General features: G+C 51.2%; 6 protein-coding genes across 6 annotated transcripts; 3 read left to right on the top strand and 3 right to left on the bottom strand.

The window, feature by feature from the left end:
* Positions 1–122: 122 nt before the first annotated feature.
* On the top strand, positions 123–3690 carry TGAM01_v209887 (hypothetical protein; the record flags this gene model as incomplete). The annotated part of the gene is made up of 8 exons (XM_024550662.1): positions 123–246; positions 302–340; positions 397–514; positions 573–669; positions 790–1417; positions 1483–1942; positions 2004–3248; positions 3330–3690. The coding sequence occupies 8 exons, from the start codon at positions 123–125 to the stop codon at positions 3688–3690; spliced, it is 3072 nt and encodes a 1023-aa protein (XP_024404611.1).
* Positions 3691–4348: 658 nt separating this feature from the next.
* Positions 4349–5604, bottom strand: TGAM01_v209886 (ATP synthase subunit 5; the record flags this gene model as incomplete). Its single annotated transcript, XM_018810357.1, has 5 exons — positions 4349–4462; positions 4556–4648; positions 4781–5092; positions 5256–5520; positions 5576–5604. The coding sequence occupies 5 exons, from the start codon at positions 5602–5604 to the stop codon at positions 4349–4351; spliced, it is 813 nt and encodes a 270-aa protein (XP_018656442.1).
* A 380-nt stretch (positions 5605–5984) lies between these two features.
* On the bottom strand, positions 5985–7430 carry TGAM01_v209885 (maintenance-ploidy protein mob1; the record flags this gene model as incomplete). The annotated part of the gene is made up of 5 exons (XM_024550661.1): positions 5985–6226; positions 6297–6430; positions 6487–6580; positions 6638–6921; positions 7165–7430. The coding sequence occupies 5 exons, from the start codon at positions 7428–7430 to the stop codon at positions 5985–5987; spliced, it is 1020 nt and encodes a 339-aa protein (XP_024404610.1).
* A 1636-nt stretch (positions 7431–9066) lies between these two features.
* Positions 9067–12779, top strand: TGAM01_v209884 (chitin synthase 2; the record flags this gene model as incomplete). Its single annotated transcript, XM_018810355.1, has 2 exons — positions 9067–11524; positions 11596–12779. 2 exons carry the CDS (start codon positions 9067–9069, stop codon positions 12777–12779), a joined length of 3642 nt encoding a protein of 1213 aa, XP_018656440.1.
* Positions 12780–20030: 7251 nt separating this feature from the next.
* TGAM01_v209883 (hypothetical protein) lies at positions 20031–22566 on the bottom strand (the record flags this gene model as incomplete). Its single annotated transcript, XM_024550660.1, has 7 exons — positions 20031–20768; positions 21471–21525; positions 21782–21944; positions 22080–22209; positions 22273–22361; positions 22427–22452; positions 22523–22566. 7 exons carry the CDS (start codon positions 22564–22566, stop codon positions 20031–20033), a joined length of 1245 nt encoding a protein of 414 aa, XP_024404609.1.
* A 623-nt stretch (positions 22567–23189) lies between these two features.
* TGAM01_v209882 (hypothetical protein) lies at positions 23190–24563 on the top strand (the record flags this gene model as incomplete). Its single annotated transcript, XM_018810352.1, has 2 exons — positions 23190–23344; positions 23399–24563. 2 exons carry the CDS (start codon positions 23190–23192, stop codon positions 24561–24563), a joined length of 1320 nt encoding a protein of 439 aa, XP_018656437.1.
* Positions 24564–26903: the final 2340 nt, after the last annotated feature.

Genomic DNA, 26903 nt, shown 5'->3' with positions numbered 1-26903 from the left:
CTCTGTCGTCTCTGTCGTCTCTACCCCTCCTTGCCCTCTATCCTCTGTCTACCAAGGGCCGGATCACAGCGGCCTCCAGTTGACGTCCCTCACACGGCCCGCCTGTCCACCCCACTTGCACAATGGTTGTCCACGACGGCCACGAGTATCTCACCGAGGAGGAGAAGCGGTTGAAAGAGGACAGAGAGCGAACCAAGTACTGGAAGAAATGGGGCCCGTATGTTGCCGAAAGGCAGTGGGCGACAGGTAGTTTCCGCAACATAACTGTAGCAACACGAATGGGATGCTGACATCATAACAGTTCGAGAGGATTACAGTGCCGACGGTGATGCCTGGAGCCGTATGTGCAGCCTTCTACCTTTACCGTTTGAAAACCTGTACTAACCCATCTAAAAGATTTCCCTCACGATCACGCCCGGTCTCGAACTTTCAGATGGGGCGAGGACGGTATTGCCGGTGTCTCGGATACACATGGATTTCAGAACATTGGCTTTGCCTTTTGGAACGAAGAAGAGTGTGCAATACCGATTCTCAAATCTTCGAAACGAACGTTGTCCTGATTGATAAACTAGTCCCTTTTTGAAGGAGCGTCTTTTTGGACTGTCCAACCCGCAAGGAAATCACGGCGAAAGTATCAAAGAAGCCCATTTCCATGTTGATAACACTCCTGTAAGTCAAAATCCCTCCTTCTCTTATCCAACGATTTATACTAACACTCGCCTGGCTAGACTGTATGTCCTACTTCGCTTGTCGATCGTCCGTTTTCTCTTGATACTAATATAGCATCAGCACTCCTATATGAAGTTCCTTTACAAGTATCCTCAGAAGCTGTTCCCTTATGACGATCTGATCAAGGAGAACGCTCGGAGAACAAGACAAGACAAAGAGTACCAGCTTCTTGACACTGGAATTTTCGATGACAATAGGTACTGGGACATCTTCATCGAAACAGCGAAAGAGACGGATGATCCAGATGAACTCCTCTTCCGTGTAACTGCTTGGAACAGAGGACCTGATCCAGCCCCGCTCCACATCATACCCCATGTATGGTTCCGGAACACTTGGAGCTGGGGTAGAGAGCCAGAAGACAAGAAGCCCAACATCGCGGCCTACACCGAAGACTCCGCCAAGTCCAAGCACTGGAAGCTGGGAGAGAGATATTTCCTTCTTTCCCCTTCTCCTGGCGTTGGCTCGTCGGGAACAGACGTCATGCCTCAGCTCATGTTTACCGAGAATGACACAAACTACGAGCGTCTTTATGAACAGGAGAATCCACAGCCCTATGTGAAAGATGCCTTCCACAGATACATTGTTGACGGAGAGAAAGGGGCCATTAACCCTAACCAAACCGGCACAAAGTGCGCTGCCTGGTATAACTTCAACGAAGACGGCGGTGTTAACCCTGGTGAATGCGCTGGTAAGTGGCTGCCCATTTCCAAAATAGAGCATAGTGTATGGTCAGAATCTGACAAATGATGATAGTTGTTCGTTTCCGATTCACCAAGCGAGATGAGTCGTATCTCGACGAAGAGGAATTTGACGACCTCATTGAAAAGCGGAGAGAGGAAGCAGATGAATTCTACTACCGACTTAGCCCTCTTCCTATGACTGAGGATCTGCGTAACATCCAGAGACAAGCCTTTTCGGGCATGATGTGGACAAAGCAACACTACCACTTCATTTGGGATCAGTGGGCGAAGGGAGATCCCGGAACCCTTCCTCCACCCGCCGACCGAATGGGCATACGCAATCAACAGTGGAGGCATATGCATTGCGACGATATCTTGTCAATGCCAGACTCTTGGGAATACCCATTCTTTGCCGCTTGGGATAGTGCCTTCCACTGCATTCCCCTGGCAATGATTGACCCTGACTTTGCAAAGAAGCAGCTTGATCTGTTCACCAGAGAATGGTACTGCCACCCCAATGGTCAAATACCTGCGTAAGTAACTCCACTTGAGTTCGTTTTTTACCCTATGCGTAGCGCTAACTTAAGCTTAAAGATATGAATGGAACTTTGGCGATGTCAACCCCCCAGTCCACGCCTGGGCCACTTTCAGAACGTTCAAGATTGAGAGAAAGCTGTACGGCCGCCAGGATATCGATTTCCTTGAGCGAGTCTTTCAAAAGCTTCTACTCAACTTTACGTGGTGGGTAAACCGAAAAGATGCAGACGGCAAAAACGTCTTTGAAGGTGGGTTCTTGGGACTCGATAACATCGGTCTGTTCAACCGCTCCGAGCCACTGCCCACGGGTGGTGTTCTTGAACAGGCTGACAGCACCGGCTGGATGGCATTCTACTGCCTTTCCATGCTGAACATTGCCCTTGAGCTTGCAAAGCATCGTCGCATCTATGAGGATATTGCCTCCAAGTTCTTCGAGCACTTCATCTTCATCAGCGATGCCATGACCTTCCGGACAGGCCAAAAGGATGAACAGTCGCTTTGGAATGAAGAGGACGGATTCTACTATGATGCCATCTCCTGGGGTGGCCCGTGGCTTCAGCAGCTGCCTGTACGATCATTAGTCGGCCTCATTCCTCTGTATGCAACCGCAACTCTTGAACCTGAGCTTATCAATAAGCTGCCCTCATTCAAGAAGAGAGTTGATTGGTTCATACAAAATCGCTGCGATTTGGCGGAGAGGAACATGGCCAGCATCCAGAAAAGAGGAAAGGGTAATCGTATTCTCCTGTCAATCGTCAGCAAAGAGAGGCTAGAGAAGATTCTGGTGCGAATGCTGGATGAGGATGAGTTTTTCAGTGACCACGGTATTCGTTCATTATCCAAATTCCACAAAGAGAATCCCTACTCCATGGAAGTCAAGGGTCAAGAGTTCAAAGTTGGCTACGTTCCCGGAGACTCTGACACTGGACTGTTTGGCGGCAATAGTAACTGGAGAGGACCGATCTGGCTCTGCGTCAACTTTTTGCTGATTGAGTCGCTGCAGCGATTCTATCTCTTCTACGGGCCCGATTTCAAGGTTGAATGCCCTACTGGCAGTGGTGTTGAAATGCACCTGGGTAAAGTCTCGGAAGAACTCCAGCATCGACTGCAGCATCTCTTTGCCCGCGATGACTACGGAAGGCGCAGCATCAATGCTGGAGATGATCGCCTCGACTACGACGAGCACTGGAAAGACTACCTTTGGTTCCACGAGTTCTTTGACGGCGACACCGGCAGAGGTCTCGGTGCTACTCACCAAACTGGATGGACCGGTCTCATTGCTCGGTTGATTCATGACACAGGGTAAGTCTTGAAGAACTTGAAATTCAAGCTTTATTCGCCATTTGATCAAGTGTAAACTGACTGAATTCTTCTCCAAAACAGCGTCAGCTGCCGTCTGCCTCAAACTCCTCGAACACCATCAGTCGCCATGGCACACTACTTTGACGATATTTTCCAGAGGCATATAGACACCGGCGTCCCTCACCCAGGAGGCAGACGCCACCTCAGACGATCATCAACAGCCCGCTCCATCACTGCCCGAAGCGATTTTGAATCGTCTGTGAATGGTGACGACGACGCTCGATCCGTGACCAACTCGGTTTATCACGATGATCCTGAAAGGGTCAAAGAGAAGCAGGAAGCTGATTCTCACATGCACCGGTACATCTCCGACCAGCTTCGCAGATACACCGGCGTTAACGAGGATGACTCTGGAGGCGATGAATATGAAACTAGGGCATAGAGAGGAGGTTATTTCTCTTTTGTCTTGTGACTGAGCTAAACTTGGAAACTTGGAGATGTCTGGGTTTAAAAAGGTAAAAGGCGGGACTTTATCTATGTTACAATTGGAAACTACAGAACAAGGTAAGAGGTCTACAATATAACAATTTGACGGGTGGAATTGGATAGTGTTTTGAGCATAGTTTTTCCTAGTAAAAACGATTGAATTTATATGTCAAAGAGTGAACAATAAATAGTTCAGCAAATGAGGGTTAAACTTCTCCCCATCGCCGTGTTAGCACGTCTCATCATTCATCATGATTGGTAGAGTAGGAGGTCGCTTCACACATGCACCCAGGCCATATTCTAGGTAGATGTATAGAAAAGCTCATTTTCTCTAGATAAAACTGCTCTCTATTTGCAATATGCTGTACCACCAAACAACAGCACCCCTTCTCTTTACATATCTGCATCCGCCCTTTCCTGTATATAGGTGGACGCACGCAAAACTAAAAAATCCCCCGCGTCTCTCCTTCAAGAAGTCCCAAGCCCAAATTCTATACATGGTGGTAGAGAGCTTCGTTTTGTATGTATTGAGCCCTCTTTTCCCTTTTCATGGACGTTTCAACAAAAAAGAGGCTCCTTGTTTTGATTGATAATATTTCTTAATACATGATAAATTACAGGTTGTCAGTAAGGAGCTTGTTCATCTTGCTGATGCGGGCGGAGACGCTGAGATCAATGGTTCGGTCGCCGACCTCTACGACGAGTCCACCAATGATATCGGGGTTGACCTAGAGCATTGATGTGAGTTTGATATTCGAGATAGCTGGTGACATCCTCCCAGTGGCGAATGGGGAGAAGAAAAGTAAGGAGCTTAAACATACAGCGTTGGTGACCTTGAGCTTCTTGCCCTGGCCAACGTAGGAAGACTTGGCGACGGCATTCTCCAGACGGGACAGGAGCTTGGAGTCAAGAGCCTATGATGTAAATTCGAGTTAGCAAAATCTGCGCCTCTCCAAGTGTATGTGTGTAATTTCGCAATTCAAGTGACATCGTTGTGATTTGTCGAATCATTCAAACAGGAAAATCCAAAGAACTGGAAAACGCACCTGAGCGCTGGTGACGGTCATCTCAACCTCACCACGGGCAGCAGAGACAATCTGGCCAAACTTCTCAATCACGCCGTTCAGGAGACCCAGTCGGTTGTTCTCGGCGAGGGTGTCGAGGAAGTTCTTGAGGGTGGGACCGCTAGCACCGGCCTGCTTGATGAGCTCGGCCACGATGGCAGATCGGTCGGCGGGGGTTAGAGTCGGGGCGGAGAGGATGGTAACCAGCTTGGAGTCCTTCTCGAAGATGGAGCCCAGCTTGGCAAGCTCCTTGGCGGTGGCATCGAGGGTGGAAGTCTTGGAGGCCGCGGTGTACTAGAAATTGACGCAAGGATTAGCGATTTTCGCGGTGGTGATTTTTGGTAGCGACAATTCTCTCGACGTCTGCAGCATTGGCACGTCGCACAATTGGCAACTCTGCCACTACAGGTACAAAAAAAGGAATGTTCCATGATTCTTCGCAGGAGGCGTTTCGTACCAGAGCAGTGGCGTAGGTGCCATCGAGGCCAAAGACAGCAATGGGGGCCTTGACGTCGGCGCTGGCAGCGGCAGCAAAGGTCCGGGCCGGGACAGCGGCAAAGGCACGCTGAGGAGCAGCGGCTCTGAGGGAGCGGAAGACTTGTCGCGACAGCATGGCGATTGTGGATGGCGTCGTCGGGAGGTGGTGAGAGACCGGCTTTCGCAGAGATCGGTTTTCGCTGGTGGTGAGGTTCTCGTCGGCCGGCAATTTTGGAAGTTGATGCCTTGCCGCACGGGTGAGGCACCAAAATTTTAGGCTTACCTAATATTGCCTCATACAGAGGCGCCCACCACTGAGCTGGCACCATCTTGGCGATCTATAGATTCCTAGAACGAATCATGAATGTTGATTGTTTCACTTCAAATAAAAGTGTTTCTGGATCTAATGTGTCCATACTCGCGGCATAAGTTCTTCTTACTATCATCTTCTTGTGATGAATGCATTTGCTGAATGATTTATAAAACATGGCCTCCAAACAGCACACAGTCTTGCATGCTCATAGTACTACCTAGTCCCTTATCCATAACCTTACCCGATTCTGCCCGATAGACCCAGATGCCAATTTTCAATTCTACATTATCCTAACGCCTGCCTTGCTCCCTATTAAGCATTGTTGCAATGTCGCTTGCGGTTCAGAGTGATTAATTAAACAGAAACACGAAAAAAAAAGCCAAGAATGATGCTGAATCAGTCGCTCTTCAGCATGCTGTCGACAAGGTCTCCAAGAGGACCCCAGTAATCACGCCCGCTTGCCAAGCCGTGTTCGTCAATGAAGAGCACGTACTGCTTGAAGCTGGTGTTTAGATGAGGCTCCAGCCCCAGCTCACGGACAACAGGATAGTGGTGGCAGTAGATGTGAGCGTACACACGGTACATTCGCTTGAAGATCTGGCGAATGAGCGTTCCAAACGATTTGGGGAACGGGACGCCTATGAACAGTGTAAACAGCCAAAACTCGAGACAAAGGGAATATGAAGATATCAAGAGGGAGGTGCTCACCAATCTTGCTAGGCATGACAGACTCGTTGTCGATGTTGGCCTGAACCCACGCCATCAGTTGCTCTATATAGGCCGGTGCAGCCATCTTGGTAGGCCGCTTGTAGTTTTCGCTGTCTTGCCAAAGATATTCAAACCTATGGATGTTAATTCGCTTCCAGGGTCTGCAGTAGCCGGACGGGATATTTCTTACTCGTCGGTCGCCTTCATTTCAGGACACGACTGCGGCGAGCAGAACTCGGTGATGGCACCATAGAGGAGATTGATCTGGTTGTAGAAGTCCACCACTGGTTATCGTTAGGTCTTTGATCTCCAGCTGGCCAATAGGCAGTGACCAAACTTACTATTGACTGCTAGCCACTCATTCTCATCTTCGCCCTCGGGGAGCTTGACCACCTTCCTCAAGCTACCTCCTCCCAAAGTAACTTCGGCATATTGCCGTAGCTGGTAGCTATTGACACCTCCTTTACCGGCGCGAGGGCGGAACTGATTTCTCGTTTTCTGGTTTCTGCTTAGGAATATCTCGCCGTCAGCGATCACAGTATTTAACACGGGCTCAAGAGGAGGATCTTCGTAGACGGGGAGGATGGGGTTATCCAGGCGCTCCATTTTGGCGCGAGACCTGGGGCTGAGAAATTGCAGCAGCAGGGACATGTTGAAGTTGGCGGAGGATGAGAGCACGCGCATAAAGGTAGGGTCTGGACTGACACTGTCTGCAAGAACTGAGCCATAGCGAGGCGAGGCGAGGGTTTTTGGTCAAGATGTCGAATAAGCTAAAAAGGAATACGATGCTCTGCGTGCATACCAACTGGTTAGCGGGGCAATGGATGGTATGTCATGGAATGGACGAGGAGAGCAGGACAACGCATACAGAGATGCGCAGACCGACAGCGAAGACAAGCAGCGGGCTGGACGGCGAGGCTGGAGGAAATAGAAGATGTTGTTCGGCCGGGTGGATTCAGCACCAGACAGCAAGTCGAGGATGTTGGCGATGCGCTGAGGCTGATGGGCGGTTAGATATGCAGCGATGGATGATAGTATGCAGATAGAGATATGGGAGATAGGGTGTGCGTAGATAGCGGGAGGTGATGGTGTCGCATTCAGGGCGGCTCTGTTTACAGCGGTTCCTATTGGCATGGTTGCTGGGCTAATTGCGTCAGTGCGGGCTCCTTGCAGCTGCTAAAGGTATTGAGTACCGGCAGGGAGGGGCAGCCACGGCTGGGCTTGGCGGTAAGTTGGTTGGCGGCAGAGGTTCCAGGTACGGACTGAAGGAGGCGAGCGTTGGCCGCCAGAATACATATTAGACAAAGAATTTAGATAAGAGCATTGGTTGTCACGATTCATTATCAATAGCATCTATGTGTGTATACGTCTGAATTAGAATTGCAGATGGTTTTTTTTTTGGGATTGGTGTGGGCAGAGGCCGGATTTCAAGCTGGTGAGAGCTGCTGCCCTTACTCGCATTGCCTCACGTCTCTGACAAAGACACCAGTAACTGCACCTGGGCATTTGGTAAGCGTTTTAACTTTTTCATCTTTCTCGAAATGACCAGTCAAATATCAATAATTTCTCACGTTGGCCGACAGAGCCATTGTGATGTGACGAAGCCTGGTTGAGCATGGAGCATACTTGGATATGGCGTGCATCGATGAAAGCCGTGTTCTAAGCGCTGTGGTACATACATCAAGGACAGAGGAGATGCGCATGTACGAGTACGAAAGGCGAAGCAAGTTCTCTTCAAACGTTGAGGAATTTCTATTTATATAAACAGAGCTTTACCTCGTATAAGATTAACACAATACCTAATAACAACTCATGTCTGGTCTCGCACTTGCGCCAGCCAAGATCCCTTGCCCCTGGCCTTGGGCTGTGGAGAAGAGCTGCAAGACAGACCGCTATATCACTGCAGAAAACTGCAGCCCGACAGCGTGCCTTGGAGAAGCGAAACTAGCGCGTTTCTTCTGAGGATGGCTGCATGTACAAGTATTTTGTAACACGAGCAGTTGGAGCATTCTGCCTATAACTGATCCATGGATGTCATTGTGTCTAACGCCTAACTTGCACAGGGACAATGGCAGATACAGCTGCATGCAAGCAATGGCTGCGTGTTTGCCTCACCGCCCCCTGCTCGGCGCCGGCGACATTCGCAAACCCAAATCCATTCTGGTAAGCCTCAGCCTCGATCGATGGCCGGGGTTCGGGTCAGGTACACGACTCTTTGTTTTTAAACCGCAGCGGCTAGCAGTGATTGCGCGGTTCCTGCGGCCGGCCGGCCGGGCTGCTGCGTGTCGCTACGGGTCGCTAACGGGGTTTGGCTGAGTTTGGCTGCGCCCACGATCGCCTGTTGCCGGGCCAACATGCCACGCCCAGCATTTGTTTGGCGGGTGAGCGCTCGAGCTGTGCGGCTGCTCCACTGCGGACGTTTCCAGCTGGCATGCACACGCATGTCCCCAGAGCCGCTGCATCTGAAGCCCGCCTTTATCTTTATGCAGTCCGGGGCCGTATTCCACCTCGCAAAATAATCTTTTGTCTTGTTTTGTCGGGTTGCGATATTCTTTTATTTGTGTATTTCTTCCCTCCCACGGCGATTGCGACGAGCGCCTCATCGACCTCGCAACACACCGCATCGTCGCATCAGCGGTATCGTGTCTCGCGTCACATCGAAATTGACTTGATTGCTGGTGGTGCAGGCCGCTTGGCTTGGGTCTGGCTCTAGCTCTCATTCTAACAGCATTCCAAAGCTTAAACATCCGCCCACAGGCATTGCATGACAATGGACCGCCATCGTCGCTCCGACATACCTCCCGATTATAGTTTGCCGCCGTACGACGACGAACTGGACTCGCCCACCGGCCATGGCGCCGCCGCCGTTAGATTGTTGACATCGGTGGAAGAGTCCGCTGAGAGACCGTACGTGACACAGCCGTCGCCATTGGCAACACCGGCTTCCCCAAAAACATCCCCAGCCTCCATATCGACGCTGTCTTTGCAACCCAAGACGGCCTCGAAACTCCACGGATCCAGTTCCGGGACATCCACCATGGCTTTTGACGAGTGTCCAAGAGCCGCCTCGAGCGTGGAAACCAAGCCGGAGACGGATATGCAAGCAGCAAACTCCACGGCGGATGACCATGCTTCTGGCTCTCCTTCTGTTCACCACCTCCCCAACCCCCCTCTTCCCGATGTTGTTATCCCCCCTCCTCTTTATATCAAACAAGTTCGCAAGATCAACACCGCAAAGTTGCCACGCAGCCCAACAAGTCCAAATCTGGCGGAAGCCTTGCCAACCATCCCGGAGGGGCCAAGTGAGCGAATCCGGCGACGACGAGGGAGTCTATCCGCGTCCGACCAGCCAGCTTCTCAGCCAGCTTCTCAACCAGACATACATCAACAGCAAACCCCACCACCAGTCGTAGTGGAAGCTGCTGCAGAGACAACTCCAACAACACCAAAAAGGAAAAAACCCACAGTTAGATGGAAGACCCAAAGCTCACACGATAGGCCGATTAGTTCGCGATCACCGCGACCTCAATACGAACCCAGTGTCTTGTCCTCTCACACTCGGACGGGGTCTATTCGGGACAACGCTCCCAGCATTCCGCCGCCAGATGGGTCTTACATGTCCTATGATACGAGAGATCCACATAGGCCGTGGTCTCCAGCATCGAGACTGACAGACTACTCTCGCCCACCGCCTTCTCATGATTCTTACGAGCCTTCAGACATCAATGGTAGCCCCAGACCAGGAACACCTTCTTCAAGGTATGGCGGCAGCCCGCGACGTCCACTGCCACCGGCACCTCGCTTTGGCAATACCTCGAGAGCCTCGCAATTCACAGACGATATAACCGTTTCAATTCCCTACGACCAGCCTGACGACGAAGACATCTTCCGTCCCGAGTCAGATCTCAGCGATAACCGCCATTATGAGCACAATTACGACCACTATGACTACGATGAAGAAGATGGCCGCGCTTACGGTGATGGTCGCGAGTCGTTCATCTCAGGCGACCAAGAAACTCTAGGAGAAGAGAACGAGTATTTTGACAAATATGAGCACTACGGGCCTGCGCCTGACGGGGCACAAGAGCGACGTGGTGTCCGCGCTCCGCAAATGGCCAAGAAGGAGGTTCCTCTCATCAACGGAGAGCTTGTCCTGGAGTGTAAGATCCCAACCATTCTTTACAGCTTTCTGCCACGACGAGATGAAGTTGAATTCACTCATATGAGATACACGGCCGTGACCTGTGACCCGGATGACTTTGTCGACAGGGGGTACAAGCTCCGGCAGGCCATCGGTCGCACGACTCGAGAGACTGAGCTCTTCATCTGTGTGACAATGTACAATGAAGATGAGATTCTCTTCACCAGAACCATGTATGCCGTCATGAAGAATATTTCCCACTTCTGTTCTCGATCTCGATCCCGTACCTGGGGTGAGAATGGCTGGCAAAAGGTGGTCGTTTGCATCATCTCCGATGGCCGTGAGAAAATCCATCCACGCACACTAGACGCTTTGGCGGCCATGGGAGTATACCAGCACGGTATCGCCAAGAACTTTGTCAACAACAGGGCCGTGCAGGCTCACGTCTACGAGTACACGACACAAGTCTCACTCGACTCCGATCTCAAATTCAAGGGCGCTGAAAAGGGTATTGTGCCGTGCCAGATCATCTTTTGTCTCAAAGAAAAGAACTCGCGCAAACTCAACTCACACCGTTGGTTCTTCAATGCATTTGGCAAGGCCCTGAACCCCAACGTCTGTATTTTGCTAGACGTGGGAACACGTCCCGGAGGTACTTCGCTGTACCATCTTTGGAAGGCTTTTGACTTCGACTCCAACGTTGCTGGGGCATGTGGTGAAATCAAAGCCATGAAGGGCAAATACGGATCGTACCTTTTGAATCCTCTAGTTGCGTCCCAGAACTTCGAATACAAGATGTCCAATATCTTGGATAAACCTCTGGAGTCTGTTTTTGGATACATTACGGTGTTGCCCGGTGCCCTCAGTGCCTACCGTTACCATGCTCTCCAAAATGATGAAACTGGTCATGGGCCTCTCAGCCAGTACTTCAAGGGTGAGACCCTTCACGGCCAACACGCCGACGTGTTCACTGCCAATATGTACCTGGCCGAAGATCGTATTCTTTGCTGGGAGCTCGTAGCCAAGCGAGGCGAGAGATGGGTTTTGAAATATGTAAAGGGTTGCCACGGAGAAACTGACGTTCCCGGTATGTCGCTTTTTGAGGGTTGCATCTTGCACACTGCCCTAAAAAGAAAGAAAGAAGCTAATATTTTCTAGACTCTGTTCCTGAATTCATCTCTCAACGAAGAAGATGGCTGAACGGTGCCTTCTTCGCTGCTGTCTACTCCCTTGTCCAAATGCGACAGATTCTACAGACTGATCATACGCTTGCACGCAAGGTCCTTCTTTACATTGAGTTTGTCTATCAATTTGTCCAGCTGCTCTTCACGTACTTCTCTCTCGCAAACTTCTACTTGGCTTTCTACTTCGTCGCTGGTGGACTGGCAGACCCAACGGTCGATCCGTTCGGGCATGGCATCGGAAACGTCATCTTCATCATTTTGAGATACACATGCATCCTGCTCATCGCCATTCAGTTCATCTTGTCACTCGGAAACCGTCCACAAGGCGCACGAAAGCTGTATCTTAGCAGTATGATTATCTACAGCATCATCATGGTTTACACGACTTTCGCCATCATCTACATTGTCATCAGACAGTTCACGCACAAGGAGGGTGGCCAAACGCTAACACTCGGTAATAACGTGTTTACGAATCTCATTGTGTCCATGGCATCGACGATAGGCCTGTACTTTGCCATGTCATTCCTGTATCTCGATCCGTGGCACATGTTTACTTCTGCTGGTCAATACTTCCTCCTGCTGCCAAGTTACATCTGCACACTTCAAGTCTACGCTTTCTGCAACACGCACGATGTCACCTGGGGTACCAAGGGTGACAATGTTATCAAGACTGATTTGGGTGGTGCCGTCGGAAAAGGCGAGACTGTTGAGCTTGAAATGCCCAGCGAGCAGCTCGATATCGACAGTGGATATGACGAAGCTCTACGCAATCTGCGTGATCGAGTCGAAGTCCCGGAGAAGCCCCCGAGCGAGTCCCAGCTGCAGGAAGATTACTACAAGAGCGTCCGAACCTACATGGTTGTGTCATGGATGGTGCTGAATGCCATTCTCGCCATGGCCATATCAGAGGTGTATAGTAGCAAGGGCATCGGTGACAACTTTTACCTGCGCTTCTTGTTGTGGAGTGTGGCTGGCCTGGCTGTCTTCCGTGCTATTGGCTCTACCACCTTTGCTGTCATCAACCTCATTCATCTTATAGTTGAGGGCAGAATCCGCATGACTCTCAAGCTGCCCAGCTGGGCGGGTGGTATGGGCGAGAAGTTTAGCGAAACCATGAGCAGCGTTGGAAGCAGCGTTACTAATGCCCTTAGATCATGAATCCAGTTTCCTGTTTCTTTAGATTTGTACAGCTTCTTTTAATTGTGTCCTACATGAATGAAAGATTCCTTTTTGTCTATTTTTTTTCTTCTACTCTCCTTTGACAAATGGAGAGTCGGCGGGTGGCTCGTCTCTTTTTTTTCTCTCTTCTGCTTCATGCCTATCTGTAAGAGGGACATGAACGGTTGAACAAAGTATACAAAGTTTGGAAAAAGACTGGGGAGGTTTTTTGCTCTTTTCTGTTTCGTCGCGAGAAAGAGAAGCACAATGTTTGTCAATATGAATTCTCTGTATGATGTATGTCTCTTGTCTATAATGAAAGGGTTTGATGGCTCCTTAACGTTGGAAAGCATACTGGTGATGCGAGAGCATTCCATAGTATGTAGTATGATTTCACGGTGGCTTGGGCTTTGGGAAATGAAGGGAAAAAAGGTGATACTAATGAGAAATGGGAGGGTGGTGGATTTGATGGAAGGATAACAATGGTTATTGAATTACGAGACATTGATGAGAATATATTTTATGTGCTTCAGACTAAGTTATTTCTGAAATTTATGAATGCATGTCACGGTACTTTAACGATATATCTATCTGCCTTTGCCATTCAAAGGGGGGTTTTTTTTTACACAGGTTATATCATATTTTGAAAAACTAAATTTAATTCAATACTACATGATGAGATGCTTCAGTTGATGATATCCAACGCCCAATGTGTTTTACCCTAAATACATATATTTCGTCTTGTGATTTGTCTCATACATCTCAATTCATTTATTCTTCATCGGGCTCCTCTTCTTCCGCAACCTACCGAGTAGTTAGTATTATGAATCCTGAAACGTGATATAGTTTAAAGAAGAGACTTACGTTGTCGTGGAAGTTTTGTCCATCAGTAGTCTCATTGATAAGACCAACCCGAATGCAAAAGTCTCCGAATCTCTCGCCTTCCTGTCTCTCCGTCGCGTACTGCTTCAACAGACCCCTCATGAGAGTCAAAATCTCCTCTTCCTTGATGCTAGCACGGTACAGCTTGTTCAGACGCTGGCCGTGGTAGCCACCGCCGAGGTACATGTTGTACGCGCCGTAGGCCTTGCCGACAAAGGCCACTTCAGCGAGCCAGGGACGAGCGCAGCCGTTGGGGCAACCAGTCATACGCATGACGATGGAGTCTTGGCGGAGACCGTTCTCCTCAATGCATGCCTCGAGCTTGGTGATCAGTTGCGGGAGGTATCGCTCAGACTCGGCCATGGCAAGACCACAGGTGGGGAAAGCAACACAGGCGGATGAGCTGAGGCGGAGAGCGGAGAACTGGAGATTGTCGAGCTTGTACTTCTTCATCAGCTCCTTCATAGCGGGGAGATCTTCGTCGCTGACGCCGCTGAGGACCAGGTGCTGGTTGCCAGTCAGGCGGAAATCGCCCTTGTGAACCTTGGCAATTTCTCGCAGACCAGTCTTCATGCGGAAGTCGGGGGTATCCTCGATACGTCCGTTCTCGATGAAGAAGGTGAAGTGGTTCACGCCAAGCTCATCCCGCTGCCAGCCAAAGATATCAACGTTGCTCTTGAACTCGAAAGCTCGCGGAGTATCGAACTTCTGGCCCCAGAGCGCCTCAACCTTGCCCTTGAAAACTTCGACGCCCATGTCGTCGATGGTGTACTTGAGACGGGCGTGCTTTCGGTTCTTACGGTCACCGAAATCACGTTGAACAAGCATAATTTTCTCGCAGGCAAGGTGGATCTGATCTTTTGGAACAAAGCCAAACATGCGGCCGAGTTGGGGGTAGGTCTTCTTGTTGTTGTGAGTGGCACCCATGCCACCTCCAGCAAGCACATTGAAACCCTCAAAGGTACCAGCTTCGCTGACAATGGCAATCAGACCAATGTCGTGAGCATAGACATCAGTGTCATTGTGAGGAGGAATGGCGATGGTGATCTTGAACTTTCGGGGCAGGTAGGTGGGACCGTACAGAGGCTCGAAATCCTGCATGGCATCACCTGCAACCTGGACCTTCTTGTTGTCCTCATCTTTCAGCCAGATCTCGTGGTACGCGCTGGTAGAGGGCAGCAAGTGGTTGCTGATTTTTGCGGCGTACGAGTGGACTTCTTGGTGAAGCCTAGACTGCGCGGGCAGAGTGCTGCACATGACGTTACGGTTCACGTCACCACAAGCGGCGATTGTGGTCATGAGCGCACGGTTGATACTCTGCATGGTCTCTCGCAGCTTGCGCTTGACAACACCGTGGAACTGGAATGTCTGACGAGTGGTAAGCTTCATCGTCTCGTTACCAAGCTTGTTGCAGATGTCGTCCATCTGAATCCACTGTGCGGCAGTAGCGACACCACCAGGCAATCTGCAGCGAATCATGAAGCTGTAGGCAGGTTCCAGGCCTTGGGCCTTTCGCTCGTCGCGGACATCGCGATCGTCCTGCATGTAGGTACCGTGAAACTTGGTCAGCTGCTGATTGGCGGCGGAGATGGCACCGGTGGATTCATCCCTCAGATCCTCAGCGATAGTACCACGAAGGAAGTTGGATTCAAGCTTGATATCTTCGTTGGTAATTGGCGGGGGCTCATCGGGGAGGCCATCGACCTTGTCCACGCCCAGGACCTGCCACAGCTTGGGCTCCCACTCCTGGTAGCCGGTCTGGAAGCCATCGGGATCCTGGTCGTCTCCCAGCCCAGTATCAACAAATCGCCTGCCACCCAGGTTACCCAAAACTCGGTCAAGATCCTTGGCTGGCTTGTTGTAGTAGATCCTATCTTCCTTGCGCGGCCAGTAGTGGCTGTCACCCAGACCAAAGACAGAGTAGTTGACAGTAGCTAGGTCAAGATCGGTGTTGTCCTTGATAGCATCCCAGAATGCCAGACCATCTTGAGGGAACTCTCCCTGTCCAGCGGTGGATGTGATGAAGACAATGTTCTCTTCGCCTGGCAAATCTTCGAGCGGGTAATCGTCCATGGACATGGCCGCCGTCTTCAAGCCTCGGGCTCTACCCCGGTTGGCCAGTCGCTTGGCGACATTGCTGGCATTGCCGTTGTCGGAAGCGTACAGGATGGTCAAAGGAGCACCCAAAAGGCCCTCCAATAGCTGGTTGTAGGCATCCTTTGCCTTCCTCTTCTGTGCTGCGCGGACCTCGGTTCCGAAGTCCTGGCCAAGGTTGGACGCAAAGCTAGGCTCTTTTTGCATGAGCTGGGTCAGTTGGTTGTCTCGGTCAAGGAAAGCCTTCAGCTCCTTCTTGATGAGCTCAGAGTCTAGTGAGAAAGTGGGCTCGCCGTTGGCTTCGTTTGATGGGTTCCATCTGTAGAGAGGCCAATATCCGGTGTCCACAGCCCTCTTGGTCTCCTGCAGAACAGTGAGAGGGGAATCGGTCTCGCCAAAATAAGGCAGGTAGGCCAAAACAACTGATGGGCCGTTGAACTTGTCGGCTTCCAACAGGGCCTGAAGAACCTGGGTGTATGAGCTGTATACAGCAGTTGAGGCTACATAGGCGTTGCCGAAGTGCATGGCGTACAAACCAATGTCCTTCTTTCTGCGGTTGGCGTCCGCCAGAGCTTTCTCGGAATAAGGCGTTGAGTCAATAATAAGCATGTTGACGTTTTCGCCAGATGCAAGGACGTGGTGGACACCAGAGTTGCCGAGATCGTAAGCCCAAGCGTCAGAGCCCATCAGCCAAAGAGATTCCTTTCGGAATAGCGCACGGTTGGAGAGAAGCTTCTGAGACTCAGGAGAGTTGTCCTGCTCCAACTTGGCAATGACCTCGTCCGCAATGAGATCAGACTTGGCCTGATCATCAGAGTTGACAGCCCATCGTGCCAGCCAGCTCTTCAGAGCCTCGCTAGTAGAACCAGAGCTGCTCGCCGCCTGCTTAACTTCGGCGATAAAGTTGGCTCGCAACTCCTTTCTGGCCAATAGAGAGCCGAAACCGAATTCGGGGCTGGCAGAGACGGTGGCAGAGATGCCAGCGTCCTGAGACTCCAGGGCATTGGCAATATAGGCTCTGCTGCCAAAAAGCTGGTCGAGGATCTTATTATAAGCAACCTCGAGCTTCGGGGCTTCGATGCCTTGTGCTACGGGCTCGCTTGGCCCCTCCTTGACACCAACTTCAAGGTTCTGGATGGGCTTCTCAGCAGTGAGGTTCTGCACAATGCCACGTAGAGCCTGGGTGGTGGCCTCGGGGGCAATGTATCCCAGCTGGTGGCCAACGATGGTCTCGACACCGCCGGGGCCGCTCTTGACAGAGGACAAGACGTCAATCAACAGGGGACCCCATTTGGTGGTCTTTCGGTGAATCTGTTCCAGGACAGCGACCCTCTTGATGGTCCTAGGAATGCTGGAGACGAGCTTGGAGCCGATCCAAGGTCGGTACAGGCGAGGAGTAAGGATGCCAATCTTGGCATAAACGTCGTCGGGCTTCGCGCTGTTAATGGCCCGAGCAAAAGCGCCAGTGTCGGATCCGAAGATGAAGAGGCAGTTCTCTGCATTGGCAGGTCCAGTGTACTCGAAGGCGCTGTATTGTCTTCCAAGAGCGGTGTTCAGCTGCTCCCAGATGCGAGAGGCGCAGGTGTAGACATCTTCGGATGTCACTCTGGGAGCGGTAGTCTCGACAGTGGTGGCGACGGATGAAGCGCCAATAGGGGTACTGGAACTGCTAGCCTGGCTGGTCTTGGCAGACTGCTCAGACACTGCCTTGGAGGCGAGTGAGGCGGTTGACTGCTGAAGACCCGAGCTCTTGTCAGAGCTGCCAGAAGCCTCGACTTCCTGGAGTTCCGAGGAAACGGCAGCGTGTCCATCGTCGGCGTATAACCCAGTGGCCTTGATGGTGCTGGCCTGGAATCTCCTGACACCCTCGATATCAAGTACAGCCCTCACTACGGTAAAGTCCTCTAGGCCAATGGGTTCATCACGGGCTGAAGTATCTGGAGAGAAGAAGTGAATGACAGCCTTGCCGGTGCGCAGGGCTAAAGCATGGGCGGTGATGGCCATATCCTGAGCCTCCTGGAGAGTCTCAGACTGGAGGAATGTCCATCCTGAGTTCCGGATAGAAGTGATGACTGAGTAGTCGGAAAAGCCGCGTGGCTGCAGAGATACATGCAGGACAACAGGGTAGTTGGCGAGCTTGTAGAGGTGAGAGATGGAGGGGAGGAGGATGGAAGAAGAGGTGGTGACAGAGACGAGCTTGCCTGAGCGGATGGGAGCAAAGACAGAGAGTAATGGGTCATTGTTATGGCGGACATGCTGGATCTGTGTTCAGGCAAGCGGTCAGTGAGTTTTCATGCGTCAATGGCTGTCCTCGGGCTGTCGGCGGACTAGGATCGGGTCGTCGTCAGGGTGAGTTGATTATGTGTAAGTGCGGCAGAAAACCCCAACCACCAAAACAACGAGCATCCCGGGACTAAAAAAATCGCCAAACACTAACCTCTGGCACAGTGTCCTCAGTAGCTGCGACGATTCCTCGATCCTTGCGGCTGGCAAACCACTTTAGGTGCGAGGAAAACTCAGAATCGGCAGCCAATGACGGCTGCACGGAAATGACGACATCGCTGGACAAGTAGGCGATTCTCGCAGCTGCAGAGAACGGAAGAAGAGCAAAGTTAGTCCGGCTGTAATCACAAGAATGCCTCAAAAAGAGTAGAAAGAAATTGTAGTCGTGTATTCAATAAAAAAAAATCATCGACTTACCGGCCTCCTCAGGCGTGCGGATCTGGACCGAGGTCGCCATGCCCTTTTCTAGTATCCGGCGCCTCGAACTGATCGTTCAAGACTGTGAAGAGACGGAAATGTAGTCTCTACAGGGTCAAAAGAAAGGGCAAATTAGGAGAGAAAAGGGAAGAGATGGAAAGGCAAGAGAGGCAAGAAAAAACCAAGAGAAAAACAGAAAGGTCCCCTGGGAGAGAGGTCTGGAGAAACGGCGTGCAGAGGAATGGTCAGATCGTTTTAGTTATAAGACCCGACCCGTTTCGACGACGGCCAATTCACCCCCAGTCGATCCCGCAAGACTCATCCGTGCTCTCAGTCAATAGTTGTGCCAAATCGCTGCCACGAACTGCCTCTGTCTTTCCCAAAAGCCTCTCCAGGCTCCACCGCCTGGCCTCAGCCAAATTTCCATTCCCCGCAGAAGCCCGAGTTTTCGAGGATTGCGTGATCGCTTAGCGCTTTGGAGTTGTGCGCAAGTCTTGCGTGGGCGCCACCCGCCAGAGCGCAGCCATAGGACGGCGGCGATGGCGAAATCGCTCTCTCTGACAAATCCCTGCCGTCAGATTCGTTGCGATGCGACAGCGGTAATATGGAGAGCTGGAGAGCATTTTGCCTGCCAGGAAGGGGGGATTGTTGATGGAGGAGATGTACAATCTTCCGTTATAGAGGTTCCAGGGACTAAATGGCGCCTTCCTTCATTATACTATCCTTATCAAGGCTAACCGTACTAAACTCCGTGTATATATTGATCCTCTCATATTGTTGTATCTAGCTGCCTATCAAGCAGCTCGTGAAATAGCAAAATCTTCTCTCGCCCAGCTTCTACCACCACCGTCAACCTTCTTTGCTCGAATTCATGCCCTCAACTGACGCCATCAACACTAAACCCAGTTCAGCATCTGCTGGCCCGCCGCTCTCGCCGCAGCCATGCCGCAGACACGCCTATTCCAACAGCTATTCTGCAAATCCATCCTTAATCCATTGCCATCAATTAGGCTGAGCGGGACTCTTGGATTTGGTGCTTGTTTAGACTCCATCCGGCCCATCAAACTCTCCCCTCCGACTTCCGGCATTCTCTGGAGAGCACCGACGAGCCGGGCAACCTCATTCGTCCATTCGCCTCCTGTCCAGCCAAGCAGATGCCCCGTAAGCCATTCACTAGAACCACTAGAACCCCCGAATGCCGAGCAAATAGCAGGGCCCGGCCGTCGGAGCTGGTTTTCCATGTCTCTGATCGTATGTCTCTGCCGCACCCTTCAAATAAGCATACCAATGGCAGCGTGACTTTATGTATTAAATAATTAAGGCCACACCCGTGACCGCCCAAAATAGCAAAAATCAAAAACTATGCCGAGACTTTCTTTCCTTTCTTTCGATGATGAATCGCCGGGTTCCAATCGCGTCATTTCATACGCCTCCAGCCGTCTCCTTCGCCCTGTCCCTCTCTCCGTCTATATCGTCACCTCTCTTTAGTCTCTATGTGCAAGCGTCCACTATTTGTTTCCTTTGCTTTATCTTGACTTGATTCAACCAGTCTCCCTTTCTCTCTCAATCCATTTCTTATACTTCGCCGGCCAGAGTACCGGTTGAGCTAGGCTTCCGGCTGGAACCTCCGACAGTCCACTCTCCCGCCTCGGAATAGTCCATCCAGTAGTTGCGTCCAAAAGACACCATCGTTCGGCCAAGCTGACCCCTCCGGCCTTCGCCGTCAGGCAGGTCGGTCGCAAAAGGTCCCACATGGTCGTCGACGCCGGGTCCCTCGAGGATCATCAGCTGCATATACTTTTGCAGCACCTGTCGCGCATAGTTCATGACGACCAGGCTAAAGTATACTCGGATCAAAGTCAATCCAGTGATGAGAATCATGCTGGCCGCCGTCTCCTGGGGCACAGCATCCCCGTGCATCGCGGTTTCACGACGAAGACCCTCCATCCCTTCGGCAACAATATCGGGTAGGCTTGAAGGCTTGACTCCAGACCCGGTCGCTAACGCAGCGTTGGCAAAGTACCAGTCCATTCCAAAAGCAAATGTAGAGGCACAGTTGATAGCAGTATCAATCACATACAACCACGCCAAGGCCAGGCACTCGAACGCAGTCTGTTTTCGTATATGTGGGATCAGGTAGACGAGGGTGCCGAGGATTCCGATGCAGTAGATGTAAGTCGTAAGTTGAAACAGCGAGAGTTGAAATCCAGTAAGAATAGCAAGAAGGCCATAGACGCCGGTGACCTTGTTGAAGACCAGCGCCAAAGAAATCAGCTCGGTACCGGTCTGGAGGCTGATGAAGCCAAAGAGAGTCTATATTCGCTAAAAATCAGCATCATGCCTTCCTATTTTCCGCTCACTTGACCATCTCATGACCAAAAGGAAGAGGTTGTCACAGGTAATCGACAGGAAAATGCCTACCTTGGGACGGGGTATCCGCAAATAAAGCCTCGTAAACTTCGACATGATGGATAAATTTCCCGCCGCCGTCGAGTTCTATACCAGAAAACAAAGCAAATCAGGTCTATTATCGGGCAGGAACTGACGTTTGGGCGCTGAGGAAGAAGAGAATGACGGAAGAAGCGACAGGACCTCGAAAGATTTCGGCGACGGCGGAGATGATGCGCCCAGGAGACGCCCGAAAGCGCGCTTAGCCACATCGAAGGGCTGAAAAGCCCCACAGCAGCCGTCGTTTAGCCAGTCACAAAAGAGCCAAGATGATCTACAAGTGAAACAGACACATGACAAATCACATGATATAATCTCTTGTTCGAGAAGCAATTAATCTAGACGCGGTCTTTAAAAAGCTGAAGCGCTTACATAGCAGTAAAAAAGAGTATTAGTATATATATAAACGATCGTGGGCACGTTGTCCCCCTTGCAGGTATTATACAAAGTCCCATGCACTCGCCAAATTCGAATTATATATCCTATCCTCGGCATAAATGCATCGTGACTGCGAAGCGACGCTGAAATGGGGATACTGGGTTGGTTATCTTTATTAAGCTTTCATACTCCATCATAAATTCTTGACATCTTTGCTTTAGCATGAGCAGCCTTCTTGCTGAGGCTGTTGTGTGTTTGTCCGCACATCAATCACTGCGAGGAGGAAAAGAGTTAGAAATATATCCCAGCAAATGCAACAAAGGGCCAAGAGATCATCCACTGTAACAGGGTAGACGTGAGAAAAGATGGACAGAAGAAACTTACTTTGGTTGGTGGCCTGAGTAGCCGAGTCGGAACCCTCCATACCGGGCAGGGCTTGCGCTATCCTTTTGAAAAGGTTCTGTACGTTGTGGCCAAGCTTTGCACTAGTTTCAACAAACCTTAAGCCTTGCCTCTTGGCCTCCTCCTCTCCTTGTTGAGTTGTGACCTCTCGCTTGTCATTCAGATCCGTCTTGTTTCCAACCAGCACAATAATCACATCGTTTCCTCTCTCGGCCCGGACATCGTCGATCCATTTCTTGGTGTTTTGGAATGACTTTGCGTCTACGGTGTGGTATGCGTTGTTAGTCCAACCGGAGGCAGATATGGTGGGGCTTCACCGCGAGTTTGGAGGGGTGAGTGGAGGAGGAGGGGGATTTTGGCGGTAAAGAGAAAAAAGAAGACGGGAGAAGTCCATACTAGAGATGTCGTAAACCACGACGGCAACGCTTGAGTCACGGATGTATGAAGGGATCAGACTTCGGAATCGCTCTTGGCCTGCGGTATCCCACAGCTGTAGTCGTACCGTCCGGTCTTCGAGATACATGGTCTATAACTAGGCATTAGGCTCGGGTGCCGGCAGGTGACGCGAATGATCTCTTTTTCTCCGTACCTTTGAGAGAAAGTCGATACCAATTGTTGCTTGATACATATTATCGAAGGAGTCGTACATGAATCGAGTGATCAGAGACGTCTTGCCAACTGCGCCGTAGAATCGGTCAGTCACAAAATCGCCAGATAGGTGGAGCCGGGCAATAGACACATACCGCTTTGTTCTCCCAAGAAGACCAGCCTAGACAAGGCCGGGTTAGCATTATAACCTTGGGTGTAGACGAGAAAGTGGGCAGAAGAAGACGACGCACTTGAATTTCTTCAAGGGGTTGTTGTATGATCCCGCCTGCGCCATGGCTGCTTCGTGTGATGGTTTGTGATGCTGGCTTTGGATATTCCGAGGGGTGCCAAAGAAACTGTGGTTGGGCTGCTTTCTGGTGGACAGAGGCAACGCTTCCAATTGTTTGGTGATGGATTCTCGCAGTGCACGGATTTGTTCTCTGATGCTGTTCTTTGTCGCAGCTTGTTCAACAGTTGAGATACTAGGCAGCCCGAAAGGAGGTGGTGACAGTTGATAATGGCCGCCACCAGGCTTCGGGTCAATAAATAGCAGCACAGGCAAGAATTAGGACCCCGAGCCACCTTTGGGCCGTGGACAGCTCAGAAAACGGGCCCCTCCGCATGCCGTGCCCCGCTACCCAACCAACCGTTCTTTACGCGGCCAGCTTAGGCCTAGCCTGTCGTTGCGCGATAAACGCTGGATTAGGTGCCTGTAGCCGTTAATTTGCTGGACGCTGGTGGGGGACCCGCTAAAAAATCTCGAGAAAAGTTGCTGATAAGACAGAATCGTCCAGCCAATGTCCTCCACACGGTAAATTTGCGACTGCGACCTGGTATTGCCACAGCTGGGCATTATTTCCAAATTTCCGCATCTCGATAAGATCGATTTCAGGAGGGCACGACAAGAAGAGAAAAAGAATGCCGGTTCTTCGCTCAGCTACGGCTGGCTCTGGCGAAGCCCCCAAGCAATTCAACCAGCCATCCAGGAAAGGAAAGAAGGCATGGAGGAAGAACGTGGACGTTACAGAGGTCGAGGACGGCCTTCGAGAGCTGAATGATGAGATTATTCGAGGGTACAGTGCTGTTCATCAATATTGAAAGGGGAAACTCGCTGACAGAATCTGCAGTGGTGTCATTCGAGAAAAGGCATCCGAAGATCTCTTCGTCCTCGACATAGCAGGCGACTCCAAGATCCCCCAGAAATTCCCCAAGCACGTCAAGAAGGGTCTCAAGGCCGACGAGATCATCAACAAGCGCTCGGCCGTGCCGGCAGTCCCCATGCGAAAGCGTCCCGGCGACAAGATTACCGACGGAGTCATCGCAGCCAAGCGCCCGCGCACGGATTGGGTCTCTCACAAGGAATTGGCTCGCCTAAGAAGAGTTGCCGACGGGCATCACGAGAATACCGTGGCTGTCAAAGACGCCACCTTTGATCTGTGGGATGCCCCCGCTGAGGTGACACAGGATCCTACCGACTTTTTGCCTGAAAAGGTCGAGGCCAAGGTCCCCAAGTCTATGAAGCAGCAGCCTCTTTCGCTCCTCGCCCATGGAAAACAACTTCCCGCGGTGCTGAAGCCTACAGGCGGATACAGCTACAACCCGTCTTTCCCCGAATATGAGAAGCGACTCGCAGAGGAGAGCGCCAAGGCCATCGAGGCCGAGCAGAAGCGCCTCGAAGCAGAGGCCGCCGAGGCCGCGAAGCTCGAAGCCGCAGCTAGGTCAGCCGCCGAAGCAGATGCCGCCGAGGAGCGAGCCAACATGTCAGAGTGGGAGGAAGACTCCGAGTGGGAGGGCTTCCAATCCGGCGTGGACGAAAGGCCCAGCGCGAAGCAGCCCAAGCGCAAGACGCAGGCTCAGCGGAATCGCATCAAGCGCAGAAAGGAAGAGGAGCAGCAGTCGAAGCACAAGGCTAACATGAAGACCCGCCGGGCGCAGGAGCAGCGCATCAAGGAGATTGCCGCAGAGGTTGAGGAGAAAGAGAAGCAAAAGGCCCTCATTCTGGCTCAGGCCGCTGAAGACGAGTCAGACGCCGACAGCGAGATTGGAGAGGAAAAGCTGCGAAGAAAGCGGATTGGCAAGTACAAGCTCCCGGAAAAGGATCTGGAGCTTGTTCTGCCAGATGAGCTGCAGGAGTCTTTGCGACTGCTCAAGCCGGAGGGCAACCTGCTCAAGGACAGATACAGAAGCATGCTGCTTAGAGGAAAGGTGGAGAGCCGAAGACACATTCCCTTTAAGAAGCAGGCCAGGAAGAAGGTTACAGAGAAGTGGACGCACAAAGACTTTGTTTTATAGATTTAGAACTATTGACTTCTTTGTATATCTTCCTCGTGAAATTTTGTTTTGCTCTTTTTTAAGAAGAATTCAGATCAAGGCGTTTACATATATATGTTTTGCATAATTGAAAAGTTTTATTTTTAATCGCGAAGCAATGCTCTCAAGGCTACTGATTAAACGAGAAAAATGTACACACAATGGACATAGTAAATATATGTATGTACGTAACAAAGTAATTTTGCGAGTTTGGCGCCGCTCTTTGAAAATAATTTTATAGATTCTAAATCTGGCCAACACTTTCGTCTAAACACTTGTTTATCAAGCTTTTGAGAAGCACATCATTAAAAGAGGTAGATCTCTTAGAAAGCTACAAGATCTAAAAGGCATTTTTCGTCAGCATTTCTGTTAATCGTCGAGAACAGGGTAGGTTAGTAGAAAGCTGCGGCACGTACCTCTTCCAAAAAGTCCTCGCTTCATCCAATCCATCGCCATCAAGCTTCTCGTTCGGAAGCTTACACTCTGCGCAAAGTAAACTGATCTCCAGGCATAAACAGCCCAGAGTCCACCAGCCATGCTCCAGCCGTCACCCAGGTCAAAGACAGCAGAGTTCCCAATATATGCCAAGCTACCCAGGTGGCGGTATTCGAATGCCTTGTAGACGGCAGCATCCAAATCACCATCCCGGATATCATTTGCCAGCATTGCATCCGAGATCCTCGCCATCTTGTTGAACTTGTGGGCCAGGTAGCTTCCCTGCTGGTGGGCACGCTGAGCCGTGGCGGGGAGCGATGTCAGCTTGCTGTCGATCTGATTAAGTAGCTCTCGCAGCTCGCCAAAGTCGAGAGTTCCAGACTGGTCCTTGTCGAATTCGAAAAAGAGCTTATCAAGACGCTTGAGGTGACTGACCGCCTGCGGAAATCGCTTCTTGACATCCTGTGCAACTGTGCGCCAGTCTGAAAAATGGAGCTGAAGCTTTTCCGGTTCGATTCCACGCTTCCACGCGGTGTTACGGAGGAAGGTAACGATGCTCTCGGCCACGTTGTTCTGGACGGTGGAACAATCGCCAATGGCGTAAACGTCGCCCAGAGGAGCGCCATTTAAGCGCAGGTGAGTGTCTGTTTCCAACGCATGTCGGTTTGTCTGGACATTACCGAGCTTCTTTGCCAATATCTGAGAAAGGGCGGTTGGAGAGACACCGGTAGACCACAGACAGAAGCCGATTGGAAGTTCTTTGGTTAGTACAGATCCATCCGCTTGCTTCTGGCTAAAGATAATTTTGTCCGGCTGAACTTCCTTTACCCGCGAGTTGGTGAGCACCTCAATTTGGTCACGGTTAAACCGCTCCTCTGCATATTTAGAAACCGTTTCGTCGTAAGTGTTGAGAATATGGCTTCGGCTCTGAATGATGTGGACGGATATCTCATTTCGCAGTAGACGCGGAAAGTGTCGAGTCAAGTCCTCGTTCAAGAGATCAAAGAGCTCTGCGGCAAACTCTACGCCAGTCGGTCCACCACCGCTAACGACAAAAGAAAGAAGCCGCTTGCGCTCGTCGTCTGAGGTAGTAGGTAGACAAGCAAGCTCAAGGTTTTGAATGACCTTGTTCCGAATCATCCGCGCATCGTTGATATCTTTTAGGAAAAAGGCATTCTCCAGGCCCTTGACACCGTGAGGGTTCGTTGAAGAGCCAACGGCCACGACCAGTTTATCATAGGGGACGTAGAAGCGGACCTCCTTGCCTTTGTGATCGAATTGGGAGACCTCGACCAGCTTCTCTGAAAACTCGACGTCTTCTGCCCTGGCACGTATAAAGTGGCCGTGCACACGACTCAAGATTCGTCGAATTGGCTCAACTAGGGAACGTAATTCTAGGGTTCCCACAGTAGCGGATGGCAGCATAGGGGTAAAGAGAAAGTAGTTTGCGGGAGAGATGACGGTCACGTTGTAGTCGTCTGGGTTCAGTTCTTTGAGGAGCGCCACGCCGCCCCATCCACCACCCAGGATAACCAGTCTAGGCTTGCTCTTGCTCACATCATCGTCGATAAATACCTCGGCGATTGGGAGATTCTTGGGGCCGCCGCGGCGTGGCTGAAGCGCAAGCTGCGATACGTCGATATCGCTCTGCGTGTTGTGTTCCTTGTAGGTGCTGGCGTCGTACAGAAAGAAGCCCAGAACACCGCCGCCCAGGACGACACTCGAGATGCCAACCCACGCAGCAGCCCGGTAGAGGAAGTTGAGCAGCCACGATTTGCGCTGGGGCAGCGGCTTTCCGGATAGCGCGCGAGCGAGCATGAGGTTGGGATGTGGGAGTTGCGACTGGAGTAGGAGTCGCTCGGTCGAGTTCGCTGCCAGGGCGCCTGT

This window comes from Trichoderma gamsii (genome assembly GCF_001481775.2).
Source record: "Trichoderma gamsii strain T6085 chromosome Unknown Scaffold_52.2, whole genome shotgun sequence".
Classification (NCBI taxonomy): Eukaryota; Fungi; Ascomycota; class Sordariomycetes; order Hypocreales; family Hypocreaceae; genus Trichoderma; species Trichoderma gamsii.
The sequence above is the reverse complement of the archived record's forward strand: the minus strand, read 5'-3'. Positions and strand labels throughout refer to the sequence as shown.